Raw genomic sequence first — 13263 nt, 5'->3', positions numbered from 1 at the left:
GAATTTTCTAGTCACTCCACAGCATGGCCAGCCTCTGCCCCACTTGTAAGGAGGTCCTCTGCTGGTGACTTCTCTCCTACACAGCTTGCTGTCCTGTCCACCAGCCTACTCTGGTCACTCTTCTTTACTCCATTGAAAGACCTTGTTGCCTGAAACCATGGCCATGTTTCTGGTAATATCAAAAGCTATTCAATTTTTAATACATTATGAAGGAACCAAAAAGAAGAAAAATTAACCAGAAAAGTACTTTTGAGATAAAAGTTCTTGATTCTACCCAAAGAGAAAATATGGAAGTTGCTCCTATAATCCCTTGAAATTAATTATTCCGTTGAACCTGAGAATTTTTAGGAGCTCCTTGTCCACTTCTTTCCAAACCAGTTCTTAAAGTTGGAAACCCAGGCTCAGTAGAAATTTTTATTAAATTGACCCATTAGACAAATAATTGATCTAGGAAGTCTTCTCTGAGGCTTGTTAATTCTTTAGTGAATCTATCTTCTTACCTCCTTCATACATATATGTGAATATATGTATACACACACACACACACACACACACACACACACATATATATATATATAGACTGTTTAATTAGACTTAGTGCCCATTCAGTATTAGGTGGTATGGTTTGGTTTTTTTTTTTTTTTTTGGACACTGCAGTCAAATCCTGACTCAGCCACTCACAAGCTAGGTGAATTTAAAATATTTTTCTGTGCTTCAGCTCTTCCATATCTACAATGATGATAACAACTACTGCATAGGATCATTGTGAGAATTAAATGAGTGAGTTAAAATCAATTTTAACATAAATGCCTGGCCTCATAAGTGTGAGTTCCTTTTGTCACCATTTTCTCTGTGAAGGTACAAAAGTCCTAAATACCTGATCTATAAAAACCCCTTCCATTATCCTTCATCCTCTTATAAAAGAACATACTTTAATTGGCCAAAGCAACCTTTTTCATGACACATCCCCAAAGGCAAGATAAACAAAAGATAAAATGAATTTATGGGACTTCATCAAGATTAAAAGTTTCTGCACAGCCAAGGAAACAGAAAAACTAAGAGGCAGCCCACGGAATGGGAGAATATATTTGCAAATGACACTACAGATAAAGGACTGGTATCCAAGATCTACAAAGAACTTCTCAAACTCAATACACGAGAAACAAATAAACAAATCAAAAAATGGGCAGAAGATATGAACAGACACTTTTCCAATGAAGACATACAAATGGCTAACAGACACATGAAAAAATGTTCAAAATCATTAGCCATCAAGGAAATGCAAATCAAAACCACACTGAGATATCACCTTACGCCAGTTAGAATGGCAAAAATAGACAAGGCAAGAAACAACAATTGTTGGAGAGGATGTGGAGAAAGGGGATCCCTCCTACATTGTTGGTGGGAATGCAAGTTGGTACAGCCACTCTGGAAAACAGTGTGGAGGTCCCTTAAAAAGTTAAAAATTGAGCCACCCTATGATCAGCCATTTGCACTACTGGGTGTTTACCCCAAGATACAGCGTGGTGAAGAGAGAGGGCCATAATGTACCCCAATGTTCATACACCTCAATGTCCCAATAAGCTAAATCGTGGAAGGAGCCGAGATGCCTTTCAACAGATGACTGGTTTAAGAAGTTGTGGTCCATATACAATGGAATATTACTCAGCTATCAGAAAGAACGCATTCTCAACTTTTGCTACAACATGGACGGCACTGGAGGAGATAATGCTAAGTGAAATAAGTCAAGCAGAGAAAGACAACTATCATATGATTTCTCTCATCTATGGAACATAAGAACTAGGATGATCGGTAGGGGAAGAAAGGGATAAAGAAAGAGGGGGTAATCAGAAGGGGGAATGAAACATGAGAGACTATGGAGTATGAGAAACAAACTGAGGGCCTCAGAGGGGAGGGGGGTGGGGGAATGGGATAGGCTGGTGATGGGTAGTAAGGAGGGCACGTATTGCATGGTGCACTGGGTGTTATACACAACTAATGAATCATCGAGCCTTACATCGGAAACCGGGGACGTACTGTATGGTGACTAACATAATATAATAATAAAAAAAAAAGAACATACTTTAAATAATTAGTCTATAACCTACATTTCAAGTGATGAAAATCGACTTTTAAGCTAAGCCTATCCCTACAACTGTGACTGTGTTGAACCCCAAAGGAAATTATCCCTTAATAAAGCACGAAATCATTACCTCATCCAATAAATATTTAATGAATAACTATTAGGTACTATGATATAATAGTGAATAAAACATATGTGTTTTATGCCTGTATGAATCATAATGGAGAGACAAGGGAAAAAAAAGTTGAGAAAAAAACCTGTATTTCGAAAGGAAGGTGATAAGCAAGCAAGTATCGGAGAGAATGGTGGGGTTGGGACGGGGTGTACTTTAAACTGGAAAGTGTCTTTGAGAAAGCAAGTTTAAGCTAAGACCTAGATGGCAACTAGACCAAGTGTGGAGGGAAAGAATTTTCCAAGTAAATAGTGCATGCAAAGACAAAGGGAGAGAGTTCATTGTACTGAAGCAAATGAATGGATGGCATACATTACAACGAAGTCTCAAAGTGGACAGGAGGAAATGGGTAGGAGGATATGGACGTAAGTTGGCAGAGGACGAGAGACAGGGGAAATGAGAGAGAGAGGGAGACAGAGAAAGAGAGAGAGGGAGAGAGATGTAGAGAAATTTATAATAAAGAAGCACTATATTCACAATTCAACTCAGTGGACATTGATCTAGCCCAGAGTAAGAGTAACATGGAATACATTAATCTATTATTCCATGAATTGGTCTAAATTCCCACATGCTTCTCTCACATTATATGTATATCTTGTGAATTTGAGTATGATTTTAGCATTTAAAAATTAGCATAATTCTTAAGAGACATGACTCCTTAAACATGGGCCATACTTCATCTGGTGTTCAACCCAAGAAAAGTATTTTCAGTGCTGAAGCTCAAATGATCTGTGTTGAACTTATTGAGACTCAGTACATGTGTATCCAGTTTATTGTGGGATATTAAAGAAATTTTCAGTAATAATTTGGGCTGCATGTGGTTTCATTTGCTTTATTTATTGCCTTAAAACTCCATATAAGATACATCTCCACTCCATAAGTCTTGGGTTTTGAGGAATGCTCTGGGTTGGAGGCTACTTTTTGTGAGTTATTTGCATATATAGGTGATTAGGGATGCAATCTCTTAAGATAAGAAGATAAAGTAAGGTAAGAAACAGGCCTAGGACAAAGCAATCAAGAAACTCAATATTTAGAGTTTCAGTAGAGGAGAACTTGGCAGAGGAAACAGAAAGAATAGACAAAGTGTAAGTAGACAGATTAGGATGTGGGTGTCATGGAAGGATGTCAAGAGAAGAGAGAATTTTAAGGAGTGATTAAGTTTTGATGTCAAATTTATGAAGCATCAATTAGGATGCAGTTTAAAAATGAACTTTGAGCTTGTTAGCATGATCATTACTGGACTTTAACAAATTTTGATGGGGTGATGAGACAGAAATGTGATTGCAAGTGGACTCAATAGGGAATGGAAAAGGAGAATATGGAGAAAATGAATTTGAGGGACTTGAGAATGGTGGAGAAGATAGGAGGCAACAGTTGCAAGAAGACATGGGTAAGTAGGCTAGAGAAACATAGTAAAGTTGCTGAGCCTTGAGGAAGACCCATTTAAGGCAGGTGATCCTAAAGGACAACTGAATAAAGTGGCTTATTGCTTTACATGTGAGTTTTGACCTTCTCTTTTTACATCCATCCCATTGGTATTACTGGCACCACCCCTAGATCCAGGCAACCAGAGTCCCTCTGTGGCCTCTGAGGTTTAGAGTACTCCCCACTAGCCCTCTTCCTAATTGTGCCTCTCCTCATAGGAACCTGTTGGGTAAAGGGGACATGCTCACCAAAAGTCCTTCCTTCTAGTCCCTCCTTCCCCATTAAACTATTGTATTAGTTTCCTATTGCTGCTGTAACAAATTGCCACAAGCTCAGTGACTTAAAACCATGCAAATTTATTATCTTACAACTCTGGAGGTCAGAAGTCCAAAATGATGTCGGCAGGGCTGTGTTTCTTCTGGCCGCTTTAGGGCCCCTGTCTTGCCTTTTGCAGCTTCTAGAGGCTGCCTGTATTCCTTGGCTCGTTGGTTCCTTTCATTTCCACAGTTATCAGTGGCCCATAGAATCTTTCTCACTTCAGATCAACGTGACACTGACTCTTCTGCCTGCTGACTCCTTCTTAAAAAGACCTTTGTGATTACACTGGGCCCACTCAGATAATCCAAGATAATTTTCCTGTCTTAAAATCTGCTCACGAGTAGCCTCCATTCCATCAGCAATCTTAACTCCCTTTTGCTATGTGAAATAAGCCTGTTCGTAAATTCTAAGGATTAGAGTATAATATCTTTGGGGGTTGGGGAAGCATTATTCTGCCTAGAACCACCATGTTTCCTTACTTAAGACCTCGGAAAATCCCTGTGCAGATGACCCAAGCCTACTTCCTATGAGCCATGATTCCTAGAATGGGCTGCGTTATGAGGAGGCTCAGCTGAGGCCAGAGGGTGAGTCAAGAATCAGCTGTTTGGTGAACTGAGGGGAAGGTTTAGAAACACAGGTTTAGAAATCCACGTGTGTGTATTGCAGATTCCATATGTTTTCTTACACTGATACCCCAAGTTAAAGACCAATCTGGCTGTCATCACTCAAAAAAATAAAAGCTGCTTTCCTTTTTCCCTTATCTTATCCCAGGAGATATTGGGAAACACACTTCATGTTACCCCTCCAGATAAAACTGGTTTGGGGATTTCATGTCACCAAATTCCAGCTGTAAAATTGGGAACATTCTGGGAAATGTGGTGAGTGGGGCCAAAAATACAGTTGACTGTAAACCCCTGAGTCAGAAGAGTTGGGAACAGTTAAGGTAATTTTGGTATGCTATTGGAATTGAAGTGGCTGGAACAGAAAAGAGAAAGAGGTTAAACATCAGTGGGTAAGATCTAGTTCCACATTAGAACTGAACCAGAAGGGAGGTGGGACAGTTTGAGAGAAGGAAGAGAAAAGATAAAAGGGTAAAATTTCAGGGACTTTAGCACAAAAGTACAAATAATCAAGTTCCATTTCATTATTATTTTATTCCAAGTAATTGTGACACCTCCACATAGTAGACATGACAACAAGTACACCAGTGATCAGATCACATTCTCTGATCTGTGTGACTCACTGCTGTTAAATGCAATTGGCCTACATTTTTTCTTCCCCACCCCTTTCTGAAACTCCAAGATGACCGAAGAATGATCTAATCTAAAACCTCTTTCTTTCATGTGTGTATATGCTTAAATGGATATATATGAATATGCATGGATACATACATATGTGTATATATGTGTGTATATATATACACACACATATAAATAGATACAGTATGTATACACGTAAATATACATATGTGCTTGTTTATATAGCCTTAGCATGGGGTGATAGAGAGAACTGAACCAAGAATCAAGAGACTTGGGATTTTGATTTTAGTGTGCCTCCGATTCTGTAGGAGACATGAATCAGACCACGTGTTTGATTATCATTGAAAGATGTTTTAGACTAGATGATCGTTTTGAATTTTTTCTACTCCTAAAACCCTGAACATCTGCCTGGGAAATCAGTTACTTTCCTGACAGGAATTATCCTACATTTTATTAATGAGCAAATAAAGACTCCAGCCCTTGACAAGTTATCTTCCCTCTCTGTCCAGTCCATACTTCTTCTAGATTCTAATTCTGGGCAGAATTTTTCGTTAGTCTCTCATTTTTTCCTCATCAGTACAATTTAGAAATGGAGGAAGGTATCAAAACAAAGATACTTCATTATAGAAAAATTTTGCCAAATAACTCCAAAGTTCTGAGTCCGTGACTTATTAGTATCCAAGAACTACATCTTTGTCATATAATAAATATTTGCACATACTAGAGGCCATATGAGTAACAAGGAAGATACAGAAATTGTGGGTATGGACATTTCAGATTAGTTTTGGCTTTATTTTCTAAGTCAACAGATATATACTGAACATCTCCTAAACGTTAAATAAACAAGATATAAATGCTTTCTGCAAGTCTAATGGAGGAGATATATGAACACATAATTATATTAAAAACAATGAGCCTCAGATAATTAAGTTATTTGAAGATACAGTTGGAACTGTTAAGTGTTTAAAACAGGAGACTTGCTGTAGAGGAAAGGGTGCCCTTGCAAACTAACTTTGTGGCCTAATTTAGTCACTTTCCACTGAAGGTCTAGAAGTTTCTCATATCACAAGGATCTTCTCATTGTAACATACGGTAGAAATCCTGATATAGGATCTGAAGCCATGTTCCATGTTCTGACCTTCACTGAAGTGCTTTAATCCTCCATGAGTTTGTAAGCCCTTGAAGAATTTTTTCCCCTTTTTGAAATACTTTATTCAATCAGTGCTTAAGACAGGCATTATATGATTGAGATTCACAGGTAAAAAAAAAATCACAGTCCCTGCTCTCAAGTGGCCATGGTCATGTTGGGGAAAAAAGCAAAAGGCAATTTCAAATCATGTAATCGGTATGGTGAGAGCAAGATTCATAGGGTGGGGAGTTGCCAAAAGCAGAGGCGTCGAAGCTGGCCTTCAGTGGATGTTTTGGAAGGTAATCCCCTAAAGAACAAAAAGGAGTTAGCAAGTGAAGTTCTGGTCATGCACAAAAAGGGAGGTCATAGGAGATACCATGGTCTTTCCTAGAAAGGGAGGTCTCAATTCACGGGGCTGAATGGACAGTTACAGAAGATGGTGACATAGGCAGAGACCAGAACTTGAAGGTTAAAGAGTTGGAATTATGGGGAGCTATTATAAAAGTTTTTTAGAGAGGGACAAAACATTACTACTGTGTGGGATTTGCACTGGCTGGGACAGAAAACAGTAAAAGGATAAATTGTGTGAAGAATGGATCAGAAGAGGGTTCTACTTAGGGCCTGGAAATCAGGTAGAAGCCACCTTCAGGAGTCTGGATGAAAGTTGCTGCATGAACTAAGGGTTATAGCAGCAGAGATAAATGATGAGGGAAGAGAGTCAGTAGAAGTGCGAAGCTGGGGTCAAGTGGACTCAGGTTGGGACTGTGGGAAAATATCAGTGCTATCGTGACTGAGGTCCCTATGGAACATCTGTGTGGAACCATCTAGATAGAAGACAAATAGATGAATCTGGAACACAAGAAAGGATGACCAAAGGATGTCAGTTTTTGAAAAGGCAGTGCCAACATTTCAAATAAGTTCATATAGGTCGTATTGATAGGAATACTTCTTCATTACAAAAAGCACAAAATCCAAACTGTAAAAGCCCTTAATAAATATATTTTTAATATTCAATAGATGAAAGAATGAATGAGTGAATAGGAGCTGTTATGAGTAGCACCGAGTTCCTGTCAATTACTATAGTTCATGTATGTGAGTGTATAAGTGTGTGTATGTGTGAATATATATGTATTTATGTATGTGTGTCTGTGTAGTTATGTATACACACATACACATTCATATCAAGATTAGCAATATATTAATACTGTACATCTCTATGAGTCTGCTACAGCTGTCATAACAAAAACCACAGGACTGGGTGCCTTGAACAACAGAAATTTATTTTCTGACATCTTTGGAGGCGAAAAGTCCAATATCAAGCTGCCCTCAAGGTTAGTGTCTAGTTTCTCCCTGGCTTGTAGACTACACCTTCTCACTGGCTGTCCCAAAGCCTTTCCTCTTGTGCCAGTGCAGATGGAGAGCCCTAGTGTCAGTTCCTCTTGTATAAGGATACCAGTCCTAGATTAGGACCCCACTGTTAGGACCTCAATGAATCTTAATTCCCTCCTGATAGGCCCTGTCTCCAAACACAGTCACAGTGGGTAATTTGGGGGGAACACAATTCAATCCATAACAACATCAGTACATGTGACATCCAGATCGACTTTTTCTCAGACAAAAGATAGTCTCTGTGAAAACAAAGAAACTGTTCTGTGTCATAAAAGAGGATACCTAAATATAAGGGGGCAGATATACTTGTTAAAGTTCAAAGAGTTTGCGTATTTATAAAATAATTATAATTCTTTTCTATTTTACCTGATTATATCAAAATACAGTTATATTCCTACAAAGATTTTTTTTTTAATTTTGGAGAGGATTATAAGACACTTGCAAGTAGATAAACTTTTAATGGCTGAGTGGGTTTAATCAGTTGTTATTGTCTATTACTCTATGGAAACTAGGCAGGAAGAGCCAGAAAAGGTTGACGTCCCGCAAGAATTTCATACCATGAAGGTGTAAACTTAAAGCGGAGATCACTTGTAGAAAACCGTGTTGCATTCTTGGCATGTGCGCACTTGTAATAAAGTTAACTTTCACTTACGGTTATATTTAACGTAGGGGCTAATCCCAGTTTATTTTGCGCCTGTTCTGTTTTACCTCTTTGCACACTTGGCCTTCGTTTAGCCCTGGCCTCTGCGTTAGTGTTCCCCCCTAAAGTTCCCTGGGGTTGGGAAGCCCCCGCCCTGACAGCCAGGTGACAGAGACCGGGTGGAAAGTCGGAGCTCCGAGGGCGCTGAGCCTCCCGCATACCGTTCCCCTCCCACCATCGTCCCACTGCCGGGAGGCGGAGAGGGCTTCAAACTTCGCTCCAATCCGCAGCCGGCCCTCCCCGGGGTCCCCCGCTGGGCGACCCGCCCGCTGCGGACCGAGTTGAAGGAACTTTGCACAGCTCGGCGTCCAAGCCTGGAGCGGCAAAGTGCTCCCCCTCCTCCCCAGCGCCCCCCTCCCTCTGCCCCCGCCTCTCCGTCCTCGCCCAGGCGCGAGCTCTGGTGATAGGACGAGCCCCGGGCGTGCATTGTGTATATGCAAACCAGAGCCCCGGCTCCCCAGGGCTGCCCTACCGGGCCGGGGCTGCGGCTGCGGCGGCGCTGCGGTGGGCGCTGCTGTCCTCGCCGGAGCCGGGCACTGTCATGCCCCCGCCGCGCGGCGGTCCGCTGCGTCCCGGAGCCGCTATATAAGCGCAGGCAAGGGGACACTCGGAGGGGCTGAAGATGAAGGTGCCCGCGCATGGGCCCCCACTGATTGCCAACCCCTCCCGAGCCCGCGCCCCGCGCGGAGCCCGCGGCCGCCGAGGACCCGCCTTCGCCGCAGTAGCAGCTGGAGCAGCTACAGAGGAGGCAGCTGCGGCGGTGGCGACGGCGCCCGTCGCCCGAGCGCGTAGAACGGCGGCGGCAGCTCGGGGGCCGCCGCTGCCCCGGCTGCCATGAGTTGTGCGGAGGTGATGTATCACCCCCAGCCGTATGGAGCGCCCCAGTGTCTGCCCAACCCTGTGGCAGCTGCAACCTGTCCCACAGCCTACTACCACCCGGCGCCCCAACCTGGCCAGCAGGTGAGTCACCGACCGGGCAGCCCGCCGGGGGCGGGGGCGAGGGGCACCGAGAGTATCAGTCTGGGACTCGGGCGATGTCCCGCCGGGACGGGTGGCGCGGAGGATGCTCTGGGACCTGCGGGAGCGCCCTTGAGCAGAGAGGAAGAAAGGCTTCGGGAAGGGACTAGCAGCCTGGTGGATGGGTGGGGGATTCGATGTGAGGCATTACCTGGCTGGGGGCTTCATTGAGCTGTTGTCACCGGAGCTCAGAGGCTGCTCCTCATAGCCACCTTAGCTCTTTGGGCTCAGTTCTCTGAAACTCACCAAGGGCATCTGTCTTAGGAGTATGTGAGTAAACTTCCTTTAAATCAAATATTTTTTTTCTTTCGAAAGGTGGAGTGTTTCAGGGTTTTCTTGATTAAGAGGATAAAATGTGTCACTGACATAGGGGAGGCTACCTGGACAGTGAGCTCATGGAATGACCTTTCTGGAACTTTTATGGAACAGAGGTCTAGTGTAACGTCTGTCAAATGTTACTAGAACTTCTCTGTAGAGTCTGTCTTCTTATGACTGTGACTGAGAGGGCAGGAATTGATCCCAAACTTCCTCATTCATTTTTAATTCCATCAAAGCACAGAGATGTTATATATAGTTCAGGTTAGTGGAAGTGTGTCCCCACTCAAGAGGTAACTTTGGATCACTGGATGTTGGGTCTTCACCATGCTGAGAGTGACGGAGAATGCTGTGGATAAAAAGGGTTCTGGAACCAGGGAGATGATATAGTTCCTTTAGAAGGGAGAGTAGGGTGTGGGGAATTTGGCACTAGGTACCCCTGGGCTTTCCTCTCTGGACACCAATGGAATATGTGTCAAGCCTTAGTGCTACAGAGAACACATATGTGAGTATGTGGCACTAGCTTGTACCAAAGTAGGGTCCTCCGACTCTGGGAATTAGGGAATTAGTGTTGATTTGGTGAGATTTTAAAAATACAATTTACACACTCCAAGGTGGGGGCACTTATCAGGGAACTAGATGTGGTGTGGAAATTACCATCCACAGAATTTATTGATTGGGCTTTTAAAAATTTCTTAGGAACCATTTGTTTTATTGTGGTCTTAAGGGTTTGGCTCTTTATTATAATTTATATAATTAATTTTTATTTCTGTATTCCCTTTACCTGTTTCTTTGCTAGGTTTGTAGGGCTACTCTTTGGAAAGAAATCATAGCTTCAGTTTAGAATTTAGGGACTGTAAAATTCAGCTGATTCTGGAGCAAGGTACATGCCCCAGAGTTATCTGCTAAACAGTATAGGCTTAACTGGACCGAGTAGGGCAAAACAGGAAGGAGCCCCACTTTATACTATCTTTTTTTTTTTTTTTTTAACATTCAGCAGCTTTAGCATTTGAAAGCAAGATTACATTTAGGAAAGAGAATGGGGAAGCATTTTGTAATTTGTGGTCAAAGGTGATAGATGGAAACATTTTGGTTATGCTGTTTGCTTTTCTTTGATTTTAAATATAAAAGATATAAGTAATAGAGAAAACCATTTAGGTACAAATTAGGCAAGTGAGGCAAAGAGATGCTGGATATCATTTTTATGTGTTTTATAAACACTCAGTCCCAGATGAACCACACTATTTCCTCCCTTCCTTTCCTCCATCTCAGAGACTGTAGAGGCTCTCAATTGTCAGTTGGAATGTGGACAAGCAACAGGCTCAAAATTACTAGCATACAGAAAAGTATTTTTCCCGTTAAAAAATAACTTGAACTATAGAAGTTATGAATAGGGTTTTGTTCCATAGATTCTGAAAATAATTCCATTAATATATGAATTTGTGGTGGAGGTTAGGATTATAATACTCTTGAGCTAGAAAATAAAATTCGGTATCAGAAAAATTATGAATTACTAATCATAAAATTCAGTTTTCAGTAAGAAATAACTCTAGTACTGTAACTTTTATAATAGCGCTGCAACTCAATCCCCAAATATCATTCTTTTGCTGAGACCATCAACAAACTGAAGAATGAACTTTCTTTTTCACCTGAATTGTCCACATTGATGAGTTGCATATATTAGTAAATGTCAACTTCATTACACTTTAGGGTTCGGTAGGTATCGTTCAAACAGATAATTGGCTGAGTTGACTTTAAGAACTTAGCTGAGAGGTGTGCTTGGAAATTTTCATGTTACTTTTACTAAAACGGCTTGTTGGAGGTTACTTTTTCTGTTGTTGTTAAGTAAGGAAACTGACTATAACTGGCTAGCGAAATAGAGAGACTTGATAGTATAACTACTGTTCTTTTACTGTCAGGAGTTTATTTTGATGACCTATATTTTCTATTGGAAAAAAGAGTAAATCAGGAAATTCTTATCAGGCTGACAGCATTTTTAGACTATGCGGTGCGTGGGTGAAGTGGGACTAATATTGACTTGGCCCTAATGCAGTCATCCGAGAATACATATTTTGGTTGTTTTTGCATTCCATAAGGTTTTATCATTATTATCCATGAAGATTGTTTTCTCTGTCCATGGGAAGTGACCCCGAATAGCATCTTGCCTGGGAGACAAAAATAAAGGCTACCACTCCTGCTGCATTTGAAAAATTGATTTGTTGAGCAGAAAAAAGAAAAGCAAAAAAAGTGATAGAGTTATAAAGAAAGTTTCATGGTCATTGATAAAATGTTAGAAAAGAAAGCATTTCAGCTTTGTATTGCTTTTGTAATCAGTTGTAGTGATGTATCTTTGAACTTATTTTTTTTTCCCCTCAAATCTGTATAGCTCAGAAGTCCTTGTAAGTTAGTATAGCATAATGGTTTATGATGATGGATTTTATCCATAGGTGTATTTTTCCTCTTCATGTATGATCATATAGCTAAAAATTATTTTTGAAATAATAGAATATCATTCTCCAGGCATGCGTACTCTGCTTCACCCTTAAAAGCACGGATGTGCACTTGAAATTTTAAGTTCAGATTTTCGTTGAGCATATTATACATTGTAGGTGGGTAATAGGCTGGTGTCTTAAAAACATAGTTAACTGCATATATATCAGGCAGCACTGTGATGTGTTACTTGGGCATACAGTAGGCTACATGAATCAAAATAATTTGTCAATATGTCTGCAGAGTGAATTTTATAGTCCCTGACACGAATTCCTAGAAATTGCATGGCTGCGAGTAAATCTTACAGCGTGCTTTATCCAGCCGGGGTTTGCTGAGGGATGCTAAGCTCCCTGGTGCTCATGCCCACCGTCTCTTTAACATCTCCTCAAGAGAACTCTTGACTCAGTCTCTCAGCCCATGCTCCGGAGGCATGATGACACTGCAGAACGTGTCCAGAAAGGAATGTGCTTGCATTCTAACAGTGACAGTAGGAACTAAGAGCGACAAATTTCCAAATAAGTGTCAGGAAAAATTGAGGGAAATGATATGAAATCATAGATTCCCTTCATACCCGGGGGACTTCTCATCTTAAATGTAGACAGTCTGTTATTGTCTAAATCTGCCTCCCCCCCCCCGTTTATTCATAATGTCAACATTAAAAAGATATGTAAAGCTTTCAGAATCGTGTCATTTGTTGATGAGGTGGTGAAAGCAGAAAAAAAAAAAGATTTCCAGTTTTCTAATTGTGCATAGGGGTTTTTAACAATTACACTCCGGCCTTCATATAAGTTAGAGTGTATTTACTCTGTCCTCTTCAAGGGGGACAGCTGGGTGAATCTGTCTGCATGTTTTCACTTAAAAGAATTAAGTGCTTCTAGGAGGCAGAACTCAGTTATAAGTTTGTAAGGAGTTTTTTTTTTCCCCCAAACTATTTCCCTGTACTTTGCCATCTTGGTTAGGTCATAA

General features: G+C 41.1%; 1 protein-coding gene across 5 annotated transcripts in view; it reads left to right on the top strand.

The window, feature by feature from the left end:
- Nucleotides 1–9225: 9225 nt before the first annotated feature.
- Nucleotides 9226–13263, top strand: part of VGLL3 (vestigial like family member 3) — a 55000-nt gene continuing 50962 nt past the window's right edge. For all 5 annotated transcript variants that reach the window (XM_040621106.1, XM_040621107.1, XM_040621104.1 and 2 more), the window contains exon 1: nt 9226–9435. In XM_040621106.1, the coding sequence (XP_040477040.1) occupies nt 9310–9435 (126 nt within the window). In that variant the 5' untranslated portion in view covers nt 9226–9309. The remainder of the gene's footprint in view (nt 9436–13263) is intronic.

Source organism: Ursus maritimus, unplaced genomic scaffold, assembly GCF_017311325.1.
Source record: "Ursus maritimus isolate PB19 unplaced genomic scaffold, ASM1731132v1 scaffold_4, whole genome shotgun sequence".
Classification (NCBI taxonomy): Eukaryota; Metazoa; Chordata; class Mammalia; order Carnivora; family Ursidae; genus Ursus; species Ursus maritimus.
Note: the sequence above shows the minus strand (reverse complement) of the source record. Positions and strands in the feature narration are given on the sequence as shown.